We start from the raw sequence: 27,204 nt of genomic DNA on the forward strand, positions 1-27,204 counted from the left end.
GTTTTAAAAGTCAGAGAACTTTGCCCAAGACTTCTCGTGTATTCAGGGGCTACACCTCTCCCAACGATGAGTTGGTGGCGATCTAACAAAACATCTTCCAGCTCTTAAAGATTGACTTTAAGAGCGCCCCCATGGAAGAAGCCAAGAACGAGAACAAAAGTAGAGGCGGCAGGGGCAACAAGGGCATGTGATGGGTCCCTCCACGGTCCCCTCCCAGGTGACAGCCAGGGCTTTGGCACCTACTTTTTTCCTGAGAGGTGCGATGTCTGCCTCCCTTCATACTCCTTGTGGAGGGACACACATGCCCCGTCACCCCTGCCGCCACTACGTTTGCTCGGCTTCTTCCATGGGGGCACTCTTAAAGTTGACCTTTAAGTGGTCCCGGAACATCCGCCCACCTCCCCGGCACCTGCCCTCTCGGAGCACGCTTTCTTCCTTCTCCTGGACAACGTGCCTCTTCCAGGCTGGCCTGGCCCGGCCAGCCAACTGGTGACCACATGTCCTGGGGCTTGTTCGCGAGATGCCTGCAGCATGCTCTGTTCTATGTGTCAAGCCCAGCAAGTCCAAGCAGCTGGCGCATAGAACAGGGTGGTGCCGGACCATTGGAGAAGTGGAGCAAAGTCGGACATTAGTAGCTGCCCCTTTCGGCGTAGAAAGTTTCCCCCAACCAGCTGGCTGGTCTCCTCCTCCTCGGCCATACAGAACAAACAGGCAGAGAAGGAGGAGAGCAGCTGGCCAGTTGGGGGAGGCTTCTTGTGCTGCGAAAGAGGCGGCTAATGATCTCCGGCTCCACTCTGCTTCTCCAACATCAGGTGCCGCCCTGTTCTATGTGTCAAGCCCAGCAAGTCCGAACAGCCGGTGCACAGAACAGGGTGGTGCCGGACCATTGGAGAAGAGGAGCAAAGCAGTTTTCGGCATAGAAAGCTTCCCCCAACCAGTCGGCTGGTCTCCTCCTTCTCTTCCTGTTTGTTCTGTGTGGCCGAGGAGGAGACCAGCCGAGAAGCGCGCTGCCTGGCGGGGGCCACGTGGCGCAGGGCAACACGCCACCACCCGGCCCTGGCGAGGGAAAGCAGCAGGCATTCCCCGGGCGGCGACCTCGGCCCTGCCACCAGGGAAGCGGCTGCCCAGCTCCGTGGTGTGTGTGCGATTTTTTGGCATGTGGCACGGGGTCTCTTTTGGCCGGCACCGATTTTTTTTTCAGAGGGGATTTTTTTTTCCAGAGGCGGGCCTTATTAAAATGACCAACGGGCCATATGTGGCCCGCGGGCCGTAGTTTGCCCACCCCCGTCTTAGAGAAACAGCATTGAATGATGCAAGGCCTGCAACTCTAAAATATAGTAGGACTGCATTGCTTTGGATATAGTCTTTCCCAATTTTAGCTATTTTAAGATGTTTGGACTTCAACTCCCAGAACCATGGGCTTAATGATTGGCACACTTTCTGGCTGTAAATTCTAGTCATGAATAACACTGTAGAACTGGAAGGTGCCTAATTGAGGAAGGTTCCCTTGTTTGCAAAAACTTGTGACAAATTAGGTCAACCTAGCACATGAGCATCTGTAAACATTATTCCATCTATATCTTAGTTCTGCCAGACTTGGTCTGCAAAAAAAAATGGATATAAAAAATCTAGCAATAGGGAATTTGCTGATTTTCTTTGATTTTCTGCTATCTGAAATTTTGTTGTTCAGATCAGATGGCTGTGAAGCACTCTTGATCCATTTAGATAAGCCAATGCTGCACTGCATGATACCATTCTGACCTCAATGTGGCATGTGAGTCCCATTTAGGCATCTTAAAAGATGCAAGAACTGGCTCATAGAATTTGGAATGCAAACCATTAAGAAAACTTTGTGTTATTTTCCACCTTGGAAAAGAGGAGGAGGAGGAAAGAAGGGAGAAAGGGGAAAAAAGAAAAAGGAAGAGGAAGAGGAAAATAAAAAACATTGGTAACCTTTATCCTCAACACACAGTCTTCCAGAAACTGTCCTTGTCCTCTTTGGTGAGAGGACCTTATGTGGATTCTGATTGCTTATTTGGATGTGAGTGACAGTATACATTATCTCTTCGATACTAATACCTGTTCTAACAATTGGTCAGGATTAGTCATTGGATGGTAGAGGACAAGCTGCTTACTAAAAAGAACAATGGTGTTAACTTGTCAGATGTATCTTTGTCTTCACCCAGATTCCAAGCTGTGGTGTGAATTACTGATAAGGAAATAACCACACTCTCCCTTCTCCTGTCTGTTGGGAGTGGGGGGGATATTCATTTAAAGGGGAATGGGAAAAGGCAATCTTTGTAGTCAATAAGATCCTGAGAAGATTTCCTCCTGAATTTCAGTTTCAAAAGATTTGAAAATACTGGTCCCTTCATAATATTTGCTGGGGAAATTTAACTGGTTTGGGTCAATATAGAATGCTAAGAAAGGATGTTGTTGTTCAGTTGCTATGGTAAGTTGTGTCCAACTCTTTGTGACCCCATGGACCACAGCATGCCAGTCTCCTGTCTTCCATTGTCTCCTGGTAAGAAAGGACAGCATTACCCTAAAATTGCAAAATGTTAAGGAAAAAACATTTTTCAGTGGCTACTGCTGACATCATGGCTGAGCAGCAATTGGTCCTGGTAAGAAGGGACATTACCCAAAAATTGCAAAACGTTGAGGAAAAAACATTTTTCAGTGGCTACTGCACACATCATGGCTAAACAGCAATTTGTCCTTCATATATGCTGGGGCATGAACAAAATCTCTCTCTTGCAACTTCTTAAACCAATCACACTTTTCCCGAGGAACACTGCAGCTTGGTTTAAGGCAGCTTCCAATGCTGTTTCTGGTGGTAGAGAAACTGACTTTGTAGAAAGTATGGATCACCTGAAGTATTGGACAATCTGATATTGAATGTCTGTGATTTCACTTGTCCAACCTTCTCCAGAGAGAACCCTTCATATGTGGTCAAGAATATTGCCATCACTAACACATTTGAAACATATCAGATTGGAGAAAGCTGTTATAAAAGATGGGGAGGTCTGCCCTGCAAAATAGTATCAATGCTGCAAAGCTGGATGCACAGAAGCAGCTTTCTGGTCATATGACTCATCCAAAACCTACCTAATCATAGATACCTGAAAATATTAAACCCTGTCACAAACTTAGATCAATGTCTATGATCAGCAGAACACAACTCTATGCTGTTAAATAGAAATTAATGGCTATATAATAAAAATGGATCTCCCCTGCTCTTCTTATGGCTAAGAGATGAGACCTTCAACACCGGGAAGATAAATTTATGGCCCCAATTACTCAGTGAACCTGCTGTTACATAACATTTATGAGCAACATGATGTAGATTTATGAATGGATTATTACAATGAAATCCTTTGCTGAAACTGTTGCAAAAAATCTATATTCTCATCTGTCTGCTTGTCCCCCCCCCGCCAAATGGACGACAAGCAGGTTAAAAGCTGCCTGTTTATTACTTAACCAAAACCACCACAAACAAGCAAGGCTTTAATGTTGGGTTGGGAAGCTGAAAAACCATTTCATAAAAAGACAGAGATAAACCACATTGCTAATAAAACTATGGATCAGTCCATGATGTAATGTTAAGTAATGAAAGACGATCTAAGAGTATCTTTCTCTAAGTTGCCATCTCTTTGGCAATTTGAATTTCATCAACCTTATCTGGCAGTTCAGGCTAGAAACCCAATTAAACCAGATCAATGTTCTGAACCTAATCAATAATTGAAATCAGATTAGGGCTGATTGGTATATTGTTAAGGATTAGCCTTCATTCTATTCAAGTGTTTTGCTGATCTTTAGTTTGGAGAAACATTTTGAAAAAATGGTTTTCAGTTGGGTCAAAAGACTGTCAAGATTCCAGGCTCTGCTTAGAGGCTTCTCAGGTCTAAGTATCCTGACCTGGGGACCACCGTAATCAGCTCAAACATAAATCCTACCGTTCCTTTCTTATTTTCAGGGATTTTATCCTTCTGTGCTGAGCTGATGTCTGCAGCGTAACATATATTTCAGGAAAAAAGCAGGGGCTCTTTGCCAACTCTGATACTAATAATCAAAGCATCAAAGATGATTTGACATTCAGGGTATTGTGCATTCTCTGTCACTCTAGTGCTTAAAGACAAAGGAATTAATATGGAAAATAGGACAAGAAGTAGTTCATTACGTAGAATCTTCTCCTCTTAGGACTTTTTCAGCTTCTCAGGAAAGTAACAGAGTGTGGGTTTCATTTGGGGGATCTCTGCATTTACTCTTCAATAGGCAAGGGTGACCTTCACTTATAACGAGGAAACACATCCCGTCTATAGATGTGAATGTCATTTTACTCTATAATTCACATGGCAGTTACAATTTTGGAAAGAGACTTAAAGCTTAAGTCCATACTTGGAATACTGCATCCAGTTTTGGTCACCCCCATATAAAAAGATATTGAGATTCTTGAAAAAGTACAAAGAAAACCAATAAAAATGATTAGAGAACTGGAGGACTGGAGGATGAATGGTTGTAGGAATTGGGTATGTCTAATGTAATGAAGAGGACATAATAGCAGTCTTCCAATATTTGGAACAGCAGAAGGCAAAACAAGAAACAATGGATGGAAACTAATCAAGGAGAGATCCAACCTAGAAATATGGAGAAATTCCTTGACAGTGAGAACAATTAACCAGTGGAACTTCTTGCATTCAGCAGTTCTGGATGCTCCTTCACTAGAGGCTTTTAAGAAGAGATTAGACAGCTATTTGTCCAGAATGGTATAGGGTTTCTTGTTTGAGCAGAAAGTTGGGCTAGACGACCTCCAAGCTCCTTTCCAACTCTGTTATGTTATGGTTTCTTAAAGATGCTGATATGATGTTGATCTATATATGGCAAAGGACTTACTGAGCCTGAGTATAGCAAAAAGGATAAATTTGCATGGTAGGAAGAAAACAGCCATCCCAGGAAGTGTGGCAAGTGAGAAAGAAGATAGAAAGCTCAGATAAAAATAATGGAAAATCACCTCCTCTTGCATTACAGATTCTGTTATGCAAAAGGACTTGAAAACATTCTGTCTTTGAAGACGAGTAAAAACAAGATACTTGAAATACACAGAGCAATCTTTGTTAAAAGGGGAATTGGGAGCAGCTAGTCCGCTGATTAAAATCATATGATTTGATAAACATGTATTGAGTCTTGCATGTATTTTTGCCAGGTTCTGTTACTTCCGCTGTTGGGGATAAAAATGGCTTTAGGAACTGGGGAGATGAGAAATTGTAGCAGAGTAAGGCTGCCCCTGTGTGGCCAAATATCCCAAGGTGCTTTTTCAAGAGGCAACTGGACTTTCTTTGTTTGAAGATGTTTTGCTTCTCACCCAAGAAGACCTGAAGAAGCTTCTCGGATGAGAAGCAATACATCTTCAAGGAAAAACCAAGGAAGTCCAGCTGCCTCTTGAAAAAGCACTTTTGGGACTATGACCTGGAGGACTGAGAATCTCCATAGACAAATATTTAGATTGGGATCATAGAAAAGGAAGTTCGGCATGCTGATTTAGTGGATTTGTTCTAAAATCCATTAAATTAGAGTATCGCAAAAAAAAGGACCTCAAAATGTATATATATATTTGCTCTCGCAGAGAAACCATTAACACAGGTACAAGCAAGAATAACAGAATAACAGAGTTGGAAGGGACCTGAGAGGTCTTCTAGTCCTATACTATTCCAGACAAATGGCTGTCCACCCTCTTCTTAAAAGCCTCCCGTGATGGAGCACTCATAACTTGTGAAGGCAAATCTTTCCACCAGTTAATTGTATTTCTCACTGTCAGGAAATTTCTTCTTAGTTCTAAGTTGGTTGATTACCCAATTCTTGCAGCCATTCTTCATATGTTTTAGCCTTCAGCCCCATAAGCATCCTTGTAGGTCTTCTTCGCACTCTTTCCAGAGTCTCAACATATTTTTTATAATATGACCAAAACTGGATGCAATATTCCAAGTGTGGTCTTACCGAGACCTTATAGAGCAGGGCTGTCAAACTCGATTTCATTGAGGGCTGCATAAGAGTTGTGTTTGACCTCAGGGATTGGGGTGGGTGTCACCAGGGTAAGCTTGATGTAACTCATTTGAGGGGCATCTGTGGTGGCCCAAGAGCTCTGCCAGCGAAAACGGGTCCAGAGCTCCATTTTCAGCTGCGATGGCCTCCTGCCACCCTTTGCCAGCAAAAATGCCCTCCCCGAGCTCTGTTTTCACTGGCAGAGGGCGGCGGGAGGCCGTTGTAGCCAAAAACGCAGCCTGGGAGGGCTGCAGATGGCCCTCCTGGGTTCTGTTTTCGCTGGCAGAGGCATGTGGGACAGTCCTTTGCTGTGTCTAGGGTGGCCCCATGGGCCAGATCTAAGCACTCCATGGGCCAGATCCGGCTCCTGGGCCTTGACTTTGATATCCCTGTTATAGAGCAAAACTAACACTTCACGTGATCTTGATTCTATCCCTCTGCTAATACAGTCTAGGACTGCATTGGCTTTTTGGCAACTGCAGAACACCATTGACTCATTATTTAAGTGTTTGCTTACTAGGAGAATACAAGTCAGTTCAGATTAGCCCTTGCATCCAATCAGGAGAGACCTAAATCTGTTAGCTCTGAGCCCTGTACATAAAATAAGAAGGGATTTGGTTTTTCACGCCCACCAATGAATGAGAAGCAAACGAATGCAAATATTTAAATGGGCACCCTGACTTTGTTGATCTGATACTGATTCTGAAGTGACAGAAGTATCACCCACTCACAGAGATTAGCAGAGTCAATTGGATATGGAAAATCTCCAAGAAAATTTGGTCCTAGGCCAAAGAAACAAAAATATTCTGGGAATGAGATATTCATAGTCAGCATGGTGAAAAGCCACCTTCAATCTTTGTTTAACTTTAGATATATAGTACTGTATCAGTGGAATGCAGAGCTGACACATCCACTAGATGAATGTGCTAGAATCAGAAATTCCATGCTATAGCACTTAGATAGGCAGGAAAACAAAGTAGCAAAAGTTGTTTAACAAAGATACTGCACATATATTGTGAATATGATGCTACCTCCCTCTTAGGAAAAGATAAATTCCCAAAATTATTTGAGTAACAATGCAGGGGTGGGATTCTACCGGTTCAGCCCAGTTCGGTTGAACCGGTAGCTCTGAAGACCACCGGGAGCGAACCGGTTCACTGCAACGATCAGCAGCTGGGCTCATCCGCCTGGGCTCCATACTGACTTTTATTTCCTGCTCTTGACACTCAGCTGCATCACATGGCACAGCAGATTGCCACGCATCAGCTATTGAAAGACAGGGAGAGTGCAGGAGGTCGGTAGGAACCCCTCTGCGGGCATGCAAATCACGCCCACCAAGCCACACCCACCAAATCGGTGATAAACCAAGTTGAATCCCATCCCTGCAACAATTGTTTTATAAATTAGGATATCAAGTGGTGTCAGTTTAGCTCAGATGTTCCTAAATATCTGTCAAACATTAACTATCAACAATTGAGGACGTAATAGGAAACTTCAAGTTACAGATATTTGATGTACAGACTCTTGCCACTTGGAACCTGGAAAGCAAATAGAAGCATGCTAGATTTTAGGATTGCAATGCTTTGGATTATAGTTCCAAGAGTGCTTTGTAGTGTATGGACATGGAAAAATAAATCTGGTTGGCAGCTCATGAAAGCAGCTGAGTGATCAAAAGAGAAGATGTAGCTGCTTTAAAGAGATATGGACAGAAATTAATTTTGCACTTCCATACATTCTACAACACCTTTTTACAAATTATTTCAATGATAGCTCTGATGAGTCCCTTGTATGAATAGTGCAAGGTTTTGATATCATTTGCCTGCTTTAACCTGTAATAGACTTTTTGTAGGAGATGACCAGACTGAGCCCGAAGGGTCAAGCACATCACCAGTCTTGAGTCCCTTCGCACCCAGAAGAGATCTAAGTCTAGCTCATCTTGAATTCCATTGACTCTTATCTACCACCAATTTAATTTGGCCACTAGTATTTCAGATTCTTGTAGAGTGTTAGTTTATAATAGACTTTTATTCAGTTGAACCACCTAGGCTCCTGATTTCCTGCACTTGACACTTTTTGTTTTAGTTAGAGAGACACTTTTTGCATCAGAAAATTAAAAATCATTTCTGTGTAACAAGACCCCAGGAGAATCAACTCAAGAGAAGTTTTACACTGTATTTCAAAACATTCCAAGTATGTTGACAGCTTAATCAAACAAGACACATGCTGGGAGGAGTATTTAATACTCTTAAATACTCCCAGTGAAATCATGCAAGGGGAGCTCTGAAGGAGGCAAATACCAACAAAAATTGTAACAAAATTTGGAATCCTATCACAGCGTCCTTTGAACAGATGCCCTGCTAGTTAAAATCTAGGCCAAAATGCCCCCATCAAGAACATAGGAAGGGATGAGCACTGGATTGTTTCAAGATTTTACTATGCGTCTGTTTAAAAACAAATAGTACTTCCTTAGCAGGTAATCTCAGTTTTCCCTTTCTTCCATCTGCAGTACGGGCATAAATAATACAAAGATACATACATTTGTTATATGTTACATATATTTTTGAATAATATATGTGCTTTGTGCTTATAAAAAGTGCAACATAAATGCTGATTGTTATAATTCACCTAGAGGATGCTAATAGCAGAATATGTTACTCTAGATAGTTAATATGTTTGTTAAAATATACTATATGTGTTTAAATATATTGTATACATTCCATATAAAGACTTGCTCTGACAGTGCGAAAAAAAAAGAAAAGTGCGAAGTACAGGTATTATTTTCTGTGCATTGGCTTGAATCCACCATAACACTGTAGCAATAAGAGGACACCTTTCATTAAGTGCAGACTCTGAATGGAGCAGGGGAATTCTCCCCTTAGATATGCTTGGGTCCTATCAACTGCCACTTTATACTTGCTTGTGCTTCATTGCTATGTGGTGACAGACTGCCATAAACTGTGGGGAGGGGGAATGAAGGGAGTGGAATGCTTGGGGAAATGAAAAGAAGTGCTGTATCTCCTTGAGAGACTGCCTCAAGGTCACCCAGCTGGAAGAAAGAGGGAACTGCATACTAAATGATGCTTCGATTGACTGTTATGAAAATACCTGAACCTGATTGGTTACATGGGGGTTGGCAGTGAAATACAGCTAAGGGAGGGAAAAGTTGAACTTAGGGATTTTGGTGAGTGATTCTCTCTGTTCTGGCTATGCATTACTCCAATACATTTGACCGCTAATAAACTATTCTTTTCTCAACAAATGGAGCCAAGGATCGTTTCTATTGAGAAGCTTAAATTGTGGCAGGTCTGACAGGTCCTTTCCCTCTTCCCACATCATTTTCTGGATCTCCCTGAAAATATACCCCAGATGTTGAAGGATCTTCTAGATTGTGAGGAGACAAGGCTTCTTTGGGACACTCCCCCACCCACCCAAAACAGCACTGATCTCTCTCTCTGCCTCTCGTCCCATCAGCAGGAATGTTTGGGGTGATTCTCTGCTTGAGGCTATTCCCACTGTCAGAACCTATGCCAGAGTAGGTCCAAGGAACCAACATACGAAGGTAGTCTTTGACTTATAATGATTCGTTTAACGGCATTCAAAGTTACAACAGTGCTGAAAAAAAGTGATTTAGGACCGGTCCTTGCATTTATGACCATCACAGTGATTGTGATGTAGGCACCTTGGCAACTGTTGTGCACTTTAGGATGGCTGTAGCATCCATGTGGGGGTCACATGATCACCATTGGCAACCTTCCCAGCTGGCTTCTAACAAGCAAAGTCAATGAGGAAGTTAGCAGGGAAGGTTGCAAATTGCAATCATGCAATGTTTTGCTTTGCAACTGTGGCAAAAATATCACGAGACTGGGTGTGGCCCTTCACTTAATGAGTGCACCATTTGACAATGAATGTGTTGCTCCGAACTAGTGTTGTAAGTTGAGGACTCCCCTTTCATCAAAAAGAAAGAAAAGGCAACTGCTGGAGAACAGTTTTCCGTTTATGTACTACTACCACTACTGTTGTTATTGTTGTTGTTGTTGTTATTATTATTATTATTATTTGGCTCAAGCATAAGATAGAGCTGTGTGAAGACAAAGTACTCAAAGCGCCTATTTGGCCATTCTGCAACATTAAGCCTCCCATCATGGGATGTGTCATCCCACACGTCAAATGCAGCATCTCTTATTCAGTGGCTGCATTGATTCTGAAGAAAAAAGAATGGACTCTTCCTAGCAGTTCTAGTAGGATTTGGGACAAAGTTGATATTTCACCTCAAAAGTAACTCAGCTGACCCAAACAATGATCCACTTCCACTGAGAAAACTGGTATGAAGCTATTCAGCAGTTAAGTTTGGAACTTAACCTGGTTAGCTCTGTGACATGTTCCTATTTTTTAACCAAAAGCCTGAAAAGTTATAGCAATGGTTCACCCAATGGTTATGAGATTACAATTTGGAAAATAAATGGCATCTGAAGAGAGGGAAGAAAGAGGAGGTCATCCCATTGGTAACAATCCAGTCCCACCTGTGTCTCTTTATAAATTTTTGTACTGTCCATTTGCAACCCAGAGATTACAGACCAAAGAAGGGATTCTAACAGTAACATACACAGGTGTGCAAAACATAACTCCCTCTTGGAGCCTATCAGACTGCAACTCATAGCTCCATCAGGTCATCGCTGGAAAGTGTCTTGATAGTGATTTGACCTGGTACTTCTTCTGCTTCTTGCTGGCCTCTGCCATGGAGTTGGTACTTCTGAAGATCCTGAGGGTCACTGGGTGACCCAGACAGTCGGACCTCTCCCAGGAATCGGTCAATGAAAGCATTGTGCCAGACCTAAAGTGAAGAGAAGGCAAAGAAAAATCTACCATTGCCTTTACACATGGTCTTTCCAATGCAAAAGTCCTCATCCAGAAGAGATCAGAACTTCAAACTTTGCTCAGAGCTTACTCTCTGTTGCACATCCTTTTGGCCAAATTCCCTGGGGGGAAAACTGTTTTCTTAACAGTGTAATTGGTTTTATTTAGCTGTAATGTAATCATGATAATCATTTGCATCTTGTAGATGAGATTGGTGTAGGGATGGGAGATAAGATCTGAAAGCCAGAACAAGACCCTGCAAGAAATGGCACACCAGTTCAGGAGCTTCCGGTCTGCAGTGCTCCGGGGAAGGCAGGAATCCGCGATTGTGTGTGGTTTCTGCCTGTGTTCGTTGCCCGCGTGCCCTGAGCCACCCGGCTTCAGTGTTAGCCACCTCCGTAGAAGGTGGCAAAGAGAGGGGGGAAATGGCAGGGTCGAGAGATATCACACCTCTCTTCCCTAGCCAGCAAAACCCCCTTTTCCGAAGGCAGCTGAGCGGTGGTCAGTAATGGCCGCCACATAGAAGTGCTCAGCCGGAAAAAGAAAGTGAGGAGGAGTTGTGAAGAAGTGAAAGTGCTCTTTGCTGACCGGGGAAAGTACAGCGAAACTATCCTGGATTTTAAAAGTTGCCCAAGATATATCGTCTCTAGAGACTTATAAGCGGTGAATGGAAATTTAAAAGGGAAAGTCTTTTTCTTTTTTTTCACTCTTCTTCCTGACGTGACAGCGAACAGAACCGTAAGAGAAAGAGAAATCGGAAAACCCGCATTGGAGGTAATTAAATGCTAAAGGGATAAGGATTTCTGAATACTCAAAAAAAATCTTTTTTGCTGTAGGTGGGAAGGGAGAGGAAAAAAAACTGGAGCAGAATTTGAAAGTAAGGAGGAGATTGCCTAGAACTTCAAAGAGTTATTAAATATTAATAAGACTTCTAAAAGATATATTTTAACTGGAACTTTGTGACTAAACAGTAACCCCAGAAAGAGAAAGGGAAGAAAGAAGAAAGTACTAAAAGAAACAGCTTATTTGGACTCTTTGGTGATCTTGGAATATTTGGGAACTACCTTTGATTAAAAGCACTTGGGTGGTTGTTTTGGAAAAACTTTTTCTCTCTACAATGGCATTACTTCTGGATGAATTGAAAATTGAATACCAAAAATATAAAAAAGAACAAGAAGGGAAAGATTCTCTTGGCACTCTTTTTCAATTCTTGGAAATGGCGGTTTGAAAAAACTGACTGTGCAACAGGATGATTGGGATAAAGAAGAAGCCATCTTTGATGATCAAGTGACTCTATTTGGGGAAGGAAAGGAGAAAGAGGAAAAGAAAAAGGGGACTTTGAGATTTGAAAAAACAACCCAAAAAGAGAAAAAATAAGGGGAAAATGGATACAATGTTAGAAATCAATAGAAAGGGGGAAAGCAGAAGAAGAAAAGGGAGGTGGAGAGACAAGGGGGTAAAAAGGGCAAGGGAGAAAGGAAGGGATGAGAAGCCTCAATGGTGGGGAGCAAGATGTAAAGAAACAAAATTCTTTTAGAGACAATGGGTAAATTTAATTGAAAAAGGGATTCTGTAAAGGTACACTAGATTGTATTTTTATATTTGTACTTAGAAATAATGTCAGAAAATTGGAAACAACATGTAATCAAAAATGGGACAAAAGATTTAGCGTAATCTAGTGAAATTTTTGTGAGGAAAAAGAAGGTAATGAAATAATGATGAAATAATGATTTAAAATATGAGATGTGGGGGGGGAAACAATTATGGAAAGTATGTGTTCCTATAAAAATATGATATTTAATTGGAAAGTAACGTGTAAAGTGTTTAAGATATAAATGAATATTAATATTAATGATTAGATCTGTATTGGCATTAATAGCTGTTTTAACTACATCAAATACCTATAATTTCCTTTTTTTTCTTTTTTTAAATAAAAAACATTGAGTAATTTTAGAGAATAAAATTGTGAATGGAATAAATGAAATGTAATAAATGAGAGAATTGAATCAGGAAGGAATGGGAACATTTTAATTATCCAATGTTTTATAAAATATAAGTGAAGTGGGGAGGAATTAACTATGGAAAGTGTATAAGTGTTCTCATAGAAGTATGATACGTATCTGAAAAGTAATGGGTAAAACATTAAGATTTAAATGAATATTAATACTAATGATAGAATAGAATTAGTATGGATTGTTGTTTAAATTATATTATTTATTTATAATTTTTTCCTTTTTTAAAATATAGTGTGTAATTCTAGAATGTACCAAACAGAATCCCAATGGAAGTCATGAAATTGTAAAAAAGACAGATGGATATAAAGAATATATATAATCTAAGGCAAAAGAAATATAATTGAATAGTAGAACGTAAGGGAGAAATAAAGAGAAGTTGGGATAAGATATGAAGTTGAATAGATAAGATAAATATATAATATTAAATTGTGTTTGTATGGAAATGTGATAACTTGGAATTATTCTGTCTTTAAATAAGATGTTTTATTGGTTTTTTTTCAGAAAAGATGCTTTATGTTATTACATTCTATGTTTAGTTTGTTTATGTATTGTTTTTTTTTAAATTAATAAAATTTGTTTAAAAAAAGAAAAAAAAGAAATGGCACACCCGTTCTGGATCATACCAACACAATTGTATGGATATGTCCAGGAACTTACTAGGGGCTGAGACTGAGTTTGTGGAGTCTTGCTGACCCCTGCTCTACTTTTTAATAATCATATTGTAAGCTAGCAATTTAAGGCAGTCCTTGATTTACAACCATTCACTCAGTGACCATTCTAAATTACAACAGCACTGAAAAAAGTGGCATGACTGTTTCTCAGACTTATGACTGCTGCAGCATCGCCATAATTGCAAGATCAAAATTTGGGTGCTTGGCAACAGGTATGTATTTAGGACAGGTGCACTGTCCCAGATGAGATCATCATTTGTAACCTTCCCAGCTAGCTTTGGACAAACAAGGTTGATTAATGACTGCACAATTCACTTAACAGCTGCAGTGATTGGCCTAACAACTGTGGCAAAAAAGGTCACAAAATGACGCACAATTCACTTAACAACTGCCTTGCTTAGCAACCAAAAGGTTGGGCTCAATTGTGGTTGTAAATCGAGGACTACCTGCATTATCCTAAGGAAAAGCTTTAGGGTTTCTGTATAGGTAGTCCTCAATTTACGACTATGATTGAGCCCAAAATTTCTGTTGCTAAGTGAAACTTACATGATTAATTAGGTATCATGGTTCTTTAGTGAATCTGATTTCCCCCATGACTTTGTTTGTCAGAAGATCACAAAAGAAGACCAATGACCCCGGGACACTGCGACTGTCATAAATATGAGTCAGTTGCCAAGCATTGGAATTTTGATCACGTGATCATGGGGATGCTACAAACGGTCATAAGTGTGAATAACAGCCCAAAGTCATTTTTCCCAGCATTGTTGTAACTTTGCACGGTTACTAAAAGAACTGTTCTAAGTTGAAGACTACCTGTGCTCTTTCTGGATGTCAGCAGTTTGGAGAGATTTTCTGGTGAGAATGCAACATATAGGCCAGTGATGGTTAACCTTTTCCACACTGCGTGCCAAAAGTGCACGTGTGTGCATGCATGTGCACGTTTGTGTGTCTGCACCTATGATACAATGCGTCCGCAACATTCATTTAAACATAAAAGTGGTGCAAATACAGATCACATGGATTCTCTTACCTGGACAATAATGGGGCTGTCAACCTTCCTTTTGTAGAAAACCGCCTGGGTGTTGAAAACAGCAGCCCCACCGTCTTTCTGAGAGGGAGACCGAACCTTACTGTTCTCACACTTAATAATTATATAAGGGCTGGTTTCTGAAAAAGTACATTATCGATTAGCATTTTTGGAGAAGCCAGGTGTTTATAAAACCATTGCAAGTAGTCCTCAACCTATGATCACAATTGAGCCCAAAATTTATATTGCTGAGTAAAACATTTGTTAAATGAGTTTTGCCCCATTTTATGACTTTTCTCATCATGTTTGTTAAATGCATCACAGCTGTTGTTAAATTAGTAATACAGTTGTTAAGTGAAATTGGTTTTCTCATTGACTTGGCTTGTCAGAAGGTTGCCAATGGGGATCACATCACCCTGGGAGAGTGCAATCCTAAATGTGAGTCAGTTGTCAAGCATTTGAAGGTAAACCAGGTGGCCCTGGGGAAGATGCTGCAATAGTCACAATTATGAAAAATGGTCATGTAATTCTGTAACCTTGAACAGGCATTAAATGAACTGTTAAGTTGAGGATGGATTACCTGTATTCTACTTTCCATCTTCCTACTTTTTTTTCTGGACAAGAGATTTGCCTGCAACTAACCTCTCCCTCACTCTACACATGGAAGAGGCAATGCTGCAAGGAAATACAGACTTGCTTTCACACCAAAAGCACATTATTTTCACAATCAGATCATAGGAGACTCTTCAGTTGATTTCCTGAGCACATTAACATCATCATTCATCATTAACATCATCACATCATCATTAGTTCACACCAGCAGATTAATATGAGATGGGCTGGATTTGTTTCCTGGTGAAATGGTTAGACAAACAGAGATTCTTGGCACATTAAACATGTGGAGTGTGTGTGGTGAGGATTTGCACAAAATGGTTGCCAGATTTAGCACAGCCATTAAAACAATTGAGCCGGTTCAGAGGTATTTCTCAAGAAAAGTTCTCCACTCCTCCACTCACAATAAAATTCACTACGTCTCCAGGCTCGAAATTTGGGGCCTGGAAAATCTAGAACTGTACCGACTGTGGTCCAATCTACGCATAGTTCACAAAATTGTTTTTTTTACAACATCTTACCTGTCAACAACTTCTTCAGCTTCAATTACAAAAATACACAGGAAAACAACCGATACAAACTCAAGGTAAACCGCTCCAAACTCAACTTCAGAAAATACAACTTCAGCAGCAGAATAGTCAATGCCTGGAATGCCTTACCCGACTCTGTTGTTCCAGCCTCAACCCCTCATAGCTTCATAACCCCTCAACCCCTCAAATGGTCCACCGTGGACCTCACCCCATTCCTAAGAGGTCCTTAAAGGGAACGTGCATAAGTCCACTAGCGTGCCTACTGTCCCTGTCTTACTGTCCCCATTTATCTGTATTTACTCCCTTTGTTCTGGTTTATGTTCATACTTGTTATCCTGTATATGTTTGACAAACAAACAAACAAATAAATAAATATGCAATCTATAGGTAGTCCTTGACTTAAAATCACTCATTTAGTGATCATTTGAAATTACAATATTGAAAGAAGTGACTGATGATCATTTTGAACATTTACCATCTTTTCAGCATCCCTGTGGTCATGTGATGCTGGTCTTCCTTGCTGATGAACCAGAGACCGCGATCGTCCGCGCTTCAATACGTGCTCTCCCATCGCAGGGCCCAGATCACCTGCATTTGAGGCCAGAACCACCCTGTAGGGGTGGTGAAGAAAGGGGAGACTGCCAGCTGGGTCGAGGGGAGCTGCATTTCCCCTCCTTGGCTAGGCATACTCCCCTTCGAAGACGGCTGTAATGATGGTCAAATATGGCCACCCTGAAGAGGAAGAGCTAACTGGGACAAGATTGTGCAGGAGTGGTGAAGAAGACAGTATGAAAACCAGGCAAATCAGGCACAACATTTAAACACAAGGTACCCCGGAATTAAAATTTTAAGGAATTTTTAAGAGAGATAAGTAAAGCAGCGGACAAAGAAAGTGAAGAAAATTTTTTGATAGCTGAAAATGGCTTTCAACTTTGAAAGGAGGAAACCAGAAGAAGATATCTGTTTAAACTGGATAAATATATGATCTTGACACTAAATAGGCATAACTAAAGCTGAATTTGAACATATCAAAGAAAAAAACAAAAAAAAAACAGTTGTTGATATTTGGACTTATTGGAACTTTGAATTTTAAAAGCCCTAAATAGAGAGAAAAAGTGGGAGTAGGTGGGGGTGGGTGGGAATTTGGTCATCTAGTGCCATCTAGTGGTAAAATAAATTATTTGCGACTCTTTATAACCTGGCTCTTTTAAAGGTTGGATTTGATACAGAGTAAGTGAAACTTTGTTACAATAAAATAGAGACTCTGGAAAGTGAAAGTGGAATACTGAACATTAAAACAAAGAAAGAAACAGGAAGACACTATGTTGGGATTATTTGGTGATTTTGGTATAAACTTAAGTTTATGGATGTTGGGCTATTTGATGAATCTGGGAAAACTTAAAGAGGAAGCTGATTGTTAGAAATAAACTCTATAGACATTGGCTGAATCAAATAACTGGACAGAAGTGTTTAAAAATGGCAGAACTTTTGGAATTAAAAATGGAACTAAGAAATATGAAATAAATTCTATAAGAAAAAGTCAAATCATTTGGATTTGCTCTACAATTTTTAGAAATGGCAATCCTAGAGTATGAAGAACAACAAGGAGTGCCAGAAGAGGAGGAGTTGATTAAAGAAGAGGCCATCTTTAATGAACAATTGGAGCAACGAATATTAAAGCGAAGGGGGAAAAGAATGGGAATTAAAAACTGGAAATTTGAGGAGGTAATTAAAAAGGGGAATATATTGAAAACCAAACAAACTAAAAGGAAACAACAGAAAATGGAAAAAAAAGGAGGGAAAAAATGAAGGGAAAAAGAAGTAATAAGAAACAGAACCAGGAAATAAAGAAATATGGAAATCGAATAAAAATGAAAAGAAATTGTTTATTTAAAAGACATAGAGACAATGGTCAATTAAGAGTTAAGGAAGGTGATTCTGCAAGGTGATGAGGTGTAGTATAAATGTATTAGAAGTAACAAATTATTTAGAAAGTAGGAAAATATAGATTATTAAAATGAAAGATTGGAACTGATATTGTTTTGTTTTTGGAATAGTTGTCTTTTGTTAAACTATACAGAGATAAATGAAACAAATGTGAAAAAATCATGATAAGTTTATTAACTATAATGAATTTATAGAATATAGTTGAAATGAATTATGAGGATTGTTGTAATGAGATTAATATCAGTTTTTATGATCAATTGAATAGATTAATTTTTCTTTTTGAAATTACAAATGTTTTTTGATGTAACTGAAGGGGAAAGTATCATGCGGAATCTGACTTAAAAGGTATATAAGTTATGCAGTTGCTAGGAGATTATTGTTATTAATTTTTAAGGTGATAATTAAAAAGTTAAATTGTCACTGGGATTTAAAGGGGAACTAATTAAATGATATATAGTGGCAGTATAGTGGCACACTATAATTGGTAATTGTGGGGGAAACTTTTTTTGGGAAATGTTTGAATGGAGATGAAATTTTTGAAATGACAAATTAAGAATTTGCAATGAAATTACAAACCTGACAGATAAAAGTGCAAAGTATAATGAATATGGAGATATGAGAATTATTTAAAGTTAAAAGAAATAGGTTAAGAAATGAATTGAAAATTAATAAAATAAGCTTGAGGAAAGATTTCAGAAAATAATAGAAAATATGTAAAGTAATGGTAAGATATGAAATTAAATATGAGATATGAATATGTAAACAAAGTCATGTTTGTATGGAAATATGAAAACCTGGAATCATGCTGTTCGCTAAAAAAGATGTTTTTAAAATGTGGAAAACTGAAATAAAACTTTTTATTTAAAAATCATGTGATGCTTGGCAACTGGCATGTATTGATGATAATTGCAGTGTCCCATGGTCATGTGATTATCTTTTGTGACCTTCTGACAAGCAAAATCAATGAGGAAGCCAGATTCGCTTAACAACTGTGTTACTAAAGCATTGCAGTGATTCACTTAAGAACTGTGACAAGGCCATAAAATGGAGCAAAACTCAGAATTGTCTCAGCAATGGAAATTTGGGGTTCAACTGTGATCGTAAATCAAGGACTACCTATACTTCTCATGTCTAGTTATTCCATTACTTCACCAAGATTTAATTGGAAATTAGCTTCTAATTAGAAGCACTGAAACAACCTTTGATACTGACATAGAATAATCTCCTCCTCCTCTCTCTTCTCCTCTTCCACCTCCTCTTTCTCTCCTCCCCCTCCTCTTCCTCCTCCTGCTCCTCTTCTTCCTTTCCTCCCCCTCCTCCTCTTTCTTCTCCTCCCCCTCCTCCTCCAGTGCCTCCTCCTCTTTCTCCTTTTCCAACTCCTCTCCTTTCTCCTCCCCTCCTCTTCCTCCTCCTCTACCACCTCCACCTTCTCCTCTTAAGCTCCTCCAAAATAAAGCAAAGTGAAACCACACAGCTGGATCGCTTTGATTGAGTGTGCTCAGCTCAGCCACATATCTAATATTTTCTCCCTTCCATTGCATTAAAAAGGGCAATTTTATTATCAGAAGCGAAGGACATAGCACCTACAGTTAAATATACAAAAGTGATTCTTCAGCACATGAAGGGACTGCAAAACACATGGATTCAGTTGCAAGAAAAGGCTCCGCTGGGGCTTTTTCCAACAAAAAATAGTCTTTGTGTATTATCAATGGCTCGCTAAGCCCTACTTATGATTACAACACTTTGATTAATCGTGTTGAGAGACTCAGCCAATGGTAATTGACTTACAGTGACTAATATATGGAGTGTTTCTGCCAACAATAACTAATTGCCTGCTTAAATAATAACAGGAACTTGTGTAAATCATGATCTGGAAGAGGATGCTGAAGAAATTATTACGAGAGCTGAAAAAAACAACAAAATACCAGAATAATAGAATTTGAAGGGACTTTGTAGGTTTTCTAGTCCAATTCCCTGATCAAGTAGGATGACCTATACTACTCTGGAGAAATGGCTCTCCAAAACCTCCAGTGATGGAGCCCCCACAACTTCTGGAGGTAAACCATTCCATGGATTAATTGTTCTCACTGCCAGGAAATTTCATTTTACTTCTAGATTGGATCTCTCTTTAACGTTTCCATCCATTGCTTCTTTTTTAATGTTGCCTTTAGGCACAAAATTAAAAGTTGTGCCTTTTATTATGGAGATGGGTGTGGTCCAAAAAGGGGGCTATTTTCACTCAATAAATTAGTTTATTAGTTTGTAAAGACAAGATTGCTGTGCTACATAAATATTGAGATAAGCCTTAATGGATACAGCATAGAAGGACCATGGGGCTAACAGCAACTCCCCCCTGATATTCATTAGGTATATTTAGATTCTGTATTTTACCATGTCAAGCTATCATTGTCAGAGATTGGATATTATGAGAATTATAGTGCAATATCCCATTTGGACTTTTGGTTCCTTTCATGAAAATCCTCATGAACCCCTCTATGAAAGGGACCATTCATTGTAAGACTTACTTTTATTTATATATCAGCAACTTTTCCTATTTTTGTAATTGGTTTTATGAGTTTCCTACATAAATGTATCATCTCAGAAAGACACAGATATGGGCATATACCCAGAATGCCCATATTCATGCATGTCTATTTTTATATTGTCAATAAATGTGAATTCACCTCTTGACCTCAAGGAACAAACCTTGTAACGGACTTTGCAGCATGACATCTTGAAGTGAAAGGCTGCAATTACCAACAAAGTCCATCAGAACATTTTCCTTCATGGGTTCCTTCTGATACAACAATCTAGATTTATTCACTTAACTATACATTATGGGGATTTTCAGCCAGCTATTTCTAAGACAGTCTGTCAATCATTATAAATAACTGTTGTCTTGCAGCAACAGCAATAGCAGACTGCATTTAGCCATGCACTTAATATGATTCCTAGAAGCAAAAGGAGTATTTTTATATCCCAGCAAATGTTGGTTTAATCCAGGAAAATGGACCTGACAGATCCCTAAAAGTGATACTGCCATTCTGTTGAGAGAAGGGGGGAACCCCAAATGTGATTCAGGGTTGGGATTCTACCAGTTTGGACTGGTTGGAGTGAACCCCTTGTTCCGATGATTGGCTGAGTCTGAACCGTTGTGCTGCAACAAGCATGTGGGCCCGCCTGCCCCTGCTCTTTCCTGCCCTTTATTTTTGCTTAGAGCACAGCTGATTTGCATGGCAGAGCAGTTTGCTGTGCCTCAGCTGTTTTATTCACAGAGGCTGCAAAGCGCATGATCACCGAACCGGTTGTTATACTGGTGGAATCCCACCCCCTGATGTGATTCATTCTTATTACCTTTGACAACTGCTATTTTATAACTTGTATCCTGGTGCCTGAGCGCCCTGAGATTTTCTTACCTTTGGGGGAATGTGTTAGGGGAAGGCCATGTGGGTTGTTTCACTCCAAAAGCCAGAGGAAGATGGCCATGGGAATGCCTGCTTATCTTGTTCTCAGGATGGCCGTTACAACATCTTCACACCTATGGATTGGCTGAATCCACATCTGACTTGAGGGAGGGAATTTTACTGTCTTAAGTTTAACTGTATTACCTGAGGCAATTCAGACTCTGTTTTGATTGTCCTGCTTGCACTTCTGCCCAATAAAAGGTTCCTTTGGAAATACTCAGTTTCAAGAGTCTTCACTTTCTTGAGTTAGGAGGCAAGGCAGAGCCTTACAGGACCAGCAATCATAATAGATCTGGAAGGTCTATTGTGAGGTCTTCTGGAGGTCTTCTAGACTATTTCAGACAAGTGGCTGTCCAGTCTCTTCTTGAAGACCTCCAGGGATGGAGCACCCACAACTTCTGAAGGCAAGCCCTTCCATTCATTAATTGTTCTCATCATCAAGAAATTTCTCCCTAGTCCTAGGTTGGTTCTCTCCTTGACTAGTTTCCATTCATTGTTTCTTGCCTTGCCTTTTGGTGCTTTGGAGAATAGGTTGACCCTCTCTTCCCTCAAATATTGGAACACTGCTATCATGTCTCCCCTAGTCTTTCTTTTCTCTAGACTAGCCATACCCAATTCCTGCAACTGTTCTTCATATGTTTTAAGAATTGTTGCAGGAATTGGATACGGCTAGTCTAGAGAAAAGACTCATTTTGGGATCCAGAAAAAAACTGGTTTTCCTGGTGGGCTGGACTGGTAAAAAATGGGAGTATGTAAAGAAAAACATTTCTCAATATCAGAAATGTTGTCCCAATTAGCAGACAGGCTGTGAAAAGCACATATTTTTCAAGGACTAGGCAAGGAAATTGGCACACATTCTCATCTGTAATGAACATGATCCAATTTTCTTTATCTAACAGATTAGAATCAAGTTGAGTTTGGCAAGCTCTGTTTCCTCAACAGTGTGTCATGAAACAACATTGTTCCTTGGATATTTTGAGACAGAAATAATGTTAGGAATGTGCAGAGCAGAATGAAAGCAATTTGTTTTACTCTCTGTGCTGTTAGGCAAGTAGCTGAGTAGATGTCAACTGGAAAGACATTCTTCCCTTGGGATTTAATTGAAGTATAAGGAATTAGAGCCAAAGCAAACTGCTAAAGAAAAAATTGGGGTATATATCTTGGACTTGTTTTGTTGGACACTGAAAAAAATCCTTTGATATGGTTCAGACTGCATTTTTTTGTTGTTATGGATTTTCACCTAGGAAGGAAGAAATGGCAAATAACTTCTGAGAAATCTTGTCAAGAAAAAGCTAGGACATGTCCAAGCGTCATCAGGAGTCAACTTCGATTTGAAGGCAGAAGACCAAAACAAAGTAATGCCATTGATTGCATTAAATGCTTTCTGAAATATATCACAAATTGTTGAACTCAACATGTCTAAATGTATAGCTAGAATTTTAGTAGATATAACTCAATAGTTGAAATTTGTATTAAGTCTCTGGAGTAAAATGAACTTTATTATGATATTTAAATATAAATTAATAAGAACAATTTTATGGCTGGATAAACTCTTGGCTGAACAGAGGTTACTTTATGGTGATGGCAACTTCAGCTTGACAGGTTTTCAATTATATCATTGAGGTTTTAGTCTTATATTTTGTGGAATCAGACCTTTTATTAATACTATCCTCTTTAGGGCTATTTGGAGAGTTAATGTGCAATATACACCTGAAATCTTTACTAGTTTTAGGGCCCTGGTATACTAAATAAGTTTATAAGCTCCTAAATGTATTTGGTTATTAGAGGCAAGTGGCTATGTTTTGATCAATGTATAGAATGTGAAGGATGTGTGTTTGTGTTTATTTTCATAGTTATAAGTACATTAAAGATGGTATTTATTTTATTTATTTTATTTTATTTATTTATTTGTCAATTGTTTACGAGATAAGTAAAAGTGTATACATAATTATGAATACATGAAATGAGTACATATAAGAAAAATAAAAGAAAAATAAAAGAAACAATAGGACAGGGACGGTAGGCACGTTGGTGCGCTTATGCACGCCCCCTACAGACCTCTTAGGAAAGGGGTGAGGTCAATAGTAGACAGTCTAAGGTTAAAGGTTTTGGGGTTTGGGGAAGAAACTACAGAGTCGGGTAGAGTATTCCAGACATTGACCACTCTGTTGCTAAAGTCGTATTTCCTGCAGTCAAGCTTGGTGCGGTTAACCTTGAGTTTGTATCTGTTGTGTGTTCTTGTGTTGTTATGGTTGAAGCTGAAGTATTCATTGACAGGTAGGACATTGCAATGTATGATTTTATATACCATGCTTAAATCAGACCGAAGACGGCGTAATTCAAGGTTTTCTAGTTCTAGAATTTCAAGTCTGGTGGCATAAGGTATTCTACAACGAGTAGAGGAGTGGAGAACTCTTCTTGTGAAATATTTCTGGACTTTCTCAATTGTGCTAATATCAGATACGTAATGTGGGTTCCAGACTGATGAGCTGTATTCGAGTATTGGTCTAGCAAATGTTTTGTATGCTCTAGTTAGTAGTGTGATATTACCAGAGAAAAAGCTACGTAAGATTAGGTTAACAACTCTTAATGCCTTTTTGGCTATGTAGTTGCAGTGGGCACTAGCACTTAGATCATTAGAGGTGAGTATTCCAAGGTCCTTTACAGAGCTTGGATCATCAACAAGATCTTGACTATTCAGCTTGTATTTTATTTTCGGATTTTTTTTGCCAATATGTAAGACAGAGCATTTATTTGTTGAGATTTGAAGTTGCCATTTGTTTGACCATTCTGATACACAGTCAAGATCTTCTTGAAGGGTAGCAGTATTGTCTGTGGTATTGAACAGCTTTACATCATCAGCGAAAAGAACGCAGTTGCTCTTAATATGATCACAGAGGTCATTTATGTAGAGTATGGAGAGAGTTGGTCCTAGAACACTGCCTTGGGGGACACCACTATTGACAGGTACAGAATTTGATAGGACACTCCCAATTTTGACCATTTGTTGTCTGTTTGACAGGAATGCTTCTATCCAGTTATGCAGTTGTCCAGAGATACCATAGGATTTTATTTTTAGTAGTAGTTTGTCATGTACCACTGAATCAAAGGCTTTACAGAAGTCTATGTAGATTGCATCTATTGTTTTGCCCTGATCAAGTTGTGTAGTCCATATGTTTTTGCAGTGTAAGAGTTGCAGATTACAGGATAGTTTTTTTCTGAAACCAAATTGTTTATTGGAGAGTAGGTTGTTTGTCTCTAAGTGGAGGATGATGGATTGGTTAATAATTGATTCCATGACTTTACAGGTGACGCAGCATAAGGAGATTGGTCTGTAATTTTCAACTAGGCAAGGGTCTCCCTTTTTGAATATGGGGATGACTGTGGCTTGTGACCATAGGTTAGGCAAGGAACTGGTCCTGAAAGATTTTTCAAAGATTATGCTTAGAGGTTTGGCTATGGCAGTGGATAACTTTTTTAAGAGATAGGCACATATTCCATCCGGTCCAATAGATAGGGATGGTTTTAGATTGCGTAGTGCTTTTTCAACATTGTCTTCTGTAAAATCGATATGTATTAGATCACTGTAGTTATCTGTGGTTCGGCTAGGAAAAGCTGGGCATGATCCATTGCTGTTTACAAATACTGAGCCAAAAAATGTGTTAAAGATGTTGGCTTTAATGGTGTCGTCGTTGCAGTCTTTACCATTAGGTCCTATCAGGGGTGGGATGGACCTTGAATCTTTTAGTTTGTTGTTTACAAAATTGTAAAAAGCATTGGTGGAATTGGTGCTTAGAAGGTTTTCCTCTTGTTTAATATGATAATTGGTGCATTCGGTCTTTATTTGGTGGCATAAATTTTTGTATCGGCTTTTGAAATTGGCAACGTGACCAGATTTGTTTTTCCGCCAGAGTGATCTCTTTTTGGATTGAAGTTTCCTTATTGTTATGGGCAATCTGTTTTTGTTTTGTTTTGGGAGTAGTTGTTGGTACATATAGTTTGATGACTCTTTTGACTTCAAGTAAAAATATGTTGTAATGGTCTTCAACAGTATTGCATCCAGTGAATAGAGATTGCCAATCAAGGGATGAGAGATCGTTGTTTATAAGATCATAGTTGCCTTTTTTGAAATTATAATTGGGGATCACATCATTGTGGTGGTTTTTGTGTGGACGTATGTTGAGACAAAAGTCAATCATATTGTGGTCACTGCTGGAAAAGGGTTCTTTAGTTTGTATTCCGTAAATTAAATTCAAACTATTGCAGAAGATGAGATCGAGGCAGTTGTTTAGTCTAGTGTTGTTGGATACTAGCTGTTCTAGTCCCAGATTTGTAACAGCATTGTAAAAGGTTGCATGTATGGTTTCAGTTGTACATTCATTTAGGGTCCAGTCAATATGAGGCAGATTGAAATCACCAAGAAAGATAAAAGGGTATGGGCAGGATGCTGCCCATGTTAGTAGTGTATTTAGCTTGTTTACATGTTCAATGTCATAATCAGGTGCTCTGTAACATAGTAAGAATCGAATTGTGATATTTAAGGATAGTTCACAGATAATGGTCTCAGGAAGAGCAAGCTCCTGGGTAACTTGGATATTTTTTAGATGTAAGGACTTTTTGTAGAAGATAGCAACACCACCTCCTCTACGAATTTCACGATCTGATCGGTAAACATGATAGTCTCTTACTGTGGTAATGGAGTCGGGGAGAGATGCATTGAGCCATGTTTCACAGACAAATATAATGTCGAATTTAGCCATATTTAGTAGGAGGAAAAATTCAGGTATTTTATTTACAAGGCTTCTTGCATTGAGTAGCTTGCATTTAAGGCCAGCAGTAGTTGGAGTTGAGGTAGTTAGGGGCGTGCGTGCCTAGTCTTGGGTGATGGTGGATTGGTTGAGGTAGGGTTGTGGTTGAAGGTTAAAGCTGAGTTGCGGGATGTGTGACTTACTTTTGATACAGTCAGCATGGTAGTCAATGTACAGGTCCTTCTCCCCATTGTCGAGACGTTTTTTGAGTTCAGTGCGGAGTACACGGGAGCGGGCACGTTGCTGTATGTATATTTAATTTCATTGTACAAGGTGCAATGAAAATAAAGTAAACTAAAGAGAAATTAACATGGAATAACTTCGATTTGAAAATAGAGGTGAAGATGTTTTATTGAAAGGAACCCATAGCATCAATTGTAGGAGAACAGCAAGCAGAACTGGGATGGGGTTGGACGGGCTTAAGTGTTTCATCAGCTTTGAGTCATTAGAGTGCCATAAATGGTCCAAGTCCAACCCTTCTTGAACTCCATTAACCCTTATTAATTGAGTACCAAACTTTAGTTGACAAGATACCAGCTAATTAATCAGTAATCAGCACCAGGCTGCTCTCCTACAATCATTGTTCAAGCCTATATGCAAGAATCTAGTCAACTAAAGTTCAATATTAAAATCACCCCAGATAATGGTCAGTAGAATTCAAGAGGGATTGGACTTAGACCATTTGTGGGAATGTAACGACTCTAGGCTAATTACTTGCTTAAGTCTGTCTTCTGGCTCTGCTTCCATTTCTTCTCCTACATCAATTCTTTGAATTGGTTGATTTCCAATTGCTGTTTAAAAGAGATTGAGAGGTTGTGTTTTGCATATGAGTTATCCATAATACTTACTTGGCAATAGATAAAGCATGTATTGACTAAACTAGTGGTTCCCAATGTGAGGCAATTTGATTTTTAATGGGGGCAATTTGAAAATTAGCTATTAACTGAATTTTTGAAAGCCCACTAATTATATATTATATATTTGTGATGAACCCGCTGTGTTTCGTTTACCTATTGTTGTCTTTGTTAAAGTGCATTTCCTAGGGCCTAGTCTGAAAAGGAATATTGGATATTGGAACAATCTCAAAGCTTTTTAGCACATACAGTTTGGTCTTGTCCAACTATGGTCTTGTTTTGGTTTCAAAATATTACATATAATATGACAATACAATTTGGAATAGAAACAGTTAAGAACATTAATGCAGTGCTGAATTATAGAGAGTTCCCCATCCTATGAG

The 27,204-nt window shown here is 39.3% G+C and overlaps 1 protein-coding gene across 3 annotated transcripts in view; it reads right to left on the minus strand.

Moving 5' to 3' along the window:
- Nucleotides 1-8,043: 8,043 nt before the first annotated feature.
- The window catches only part of CAPN6 (calpain 6), an 87,777-nt gene continuing 68,616 nt past the window's right edge, over nucleotides 8,044-27,204 (minus strand). For all 3 annotated transcript variants that reach the window (XM_026703139.2, XM_026703138.2, XM_087940840.1), the window contains 2 exons: nucleotides 14,610-14,746; nucleotides 8,044-10,870 (listed from right to left, as the gene is read on the minus strand). In XM_026703139.2, coding sequence (XP_026558924.1) covers nucleotides 10,691-10,870; nucleotides 14,610-14,746 — 317 coding nt within the window. In that variant the 3' untranslated portion in view covers nucleotides 8,044-10,690. The remainder of the gene's footprint in view (nucleotides 10,871-14,609; nucleotides 14,747-27,204) is intronic.

This window comes from Pseudonaja textilis, chromosome 12 (assembly GCF_049901715.1).
Source record: "Pseudonaja textilis isolate UNSWEBS1 chromosome 12, rPseTex1.2, whole genome shotgun sequence".
NCBI classification, from domain to species: domain Eukaryota; kingdom Metazoa; phylum Chordata; class Lepidosauria; order Squamata; family Elapidae; genus Pseudonaja; species Pseudonaja textilis.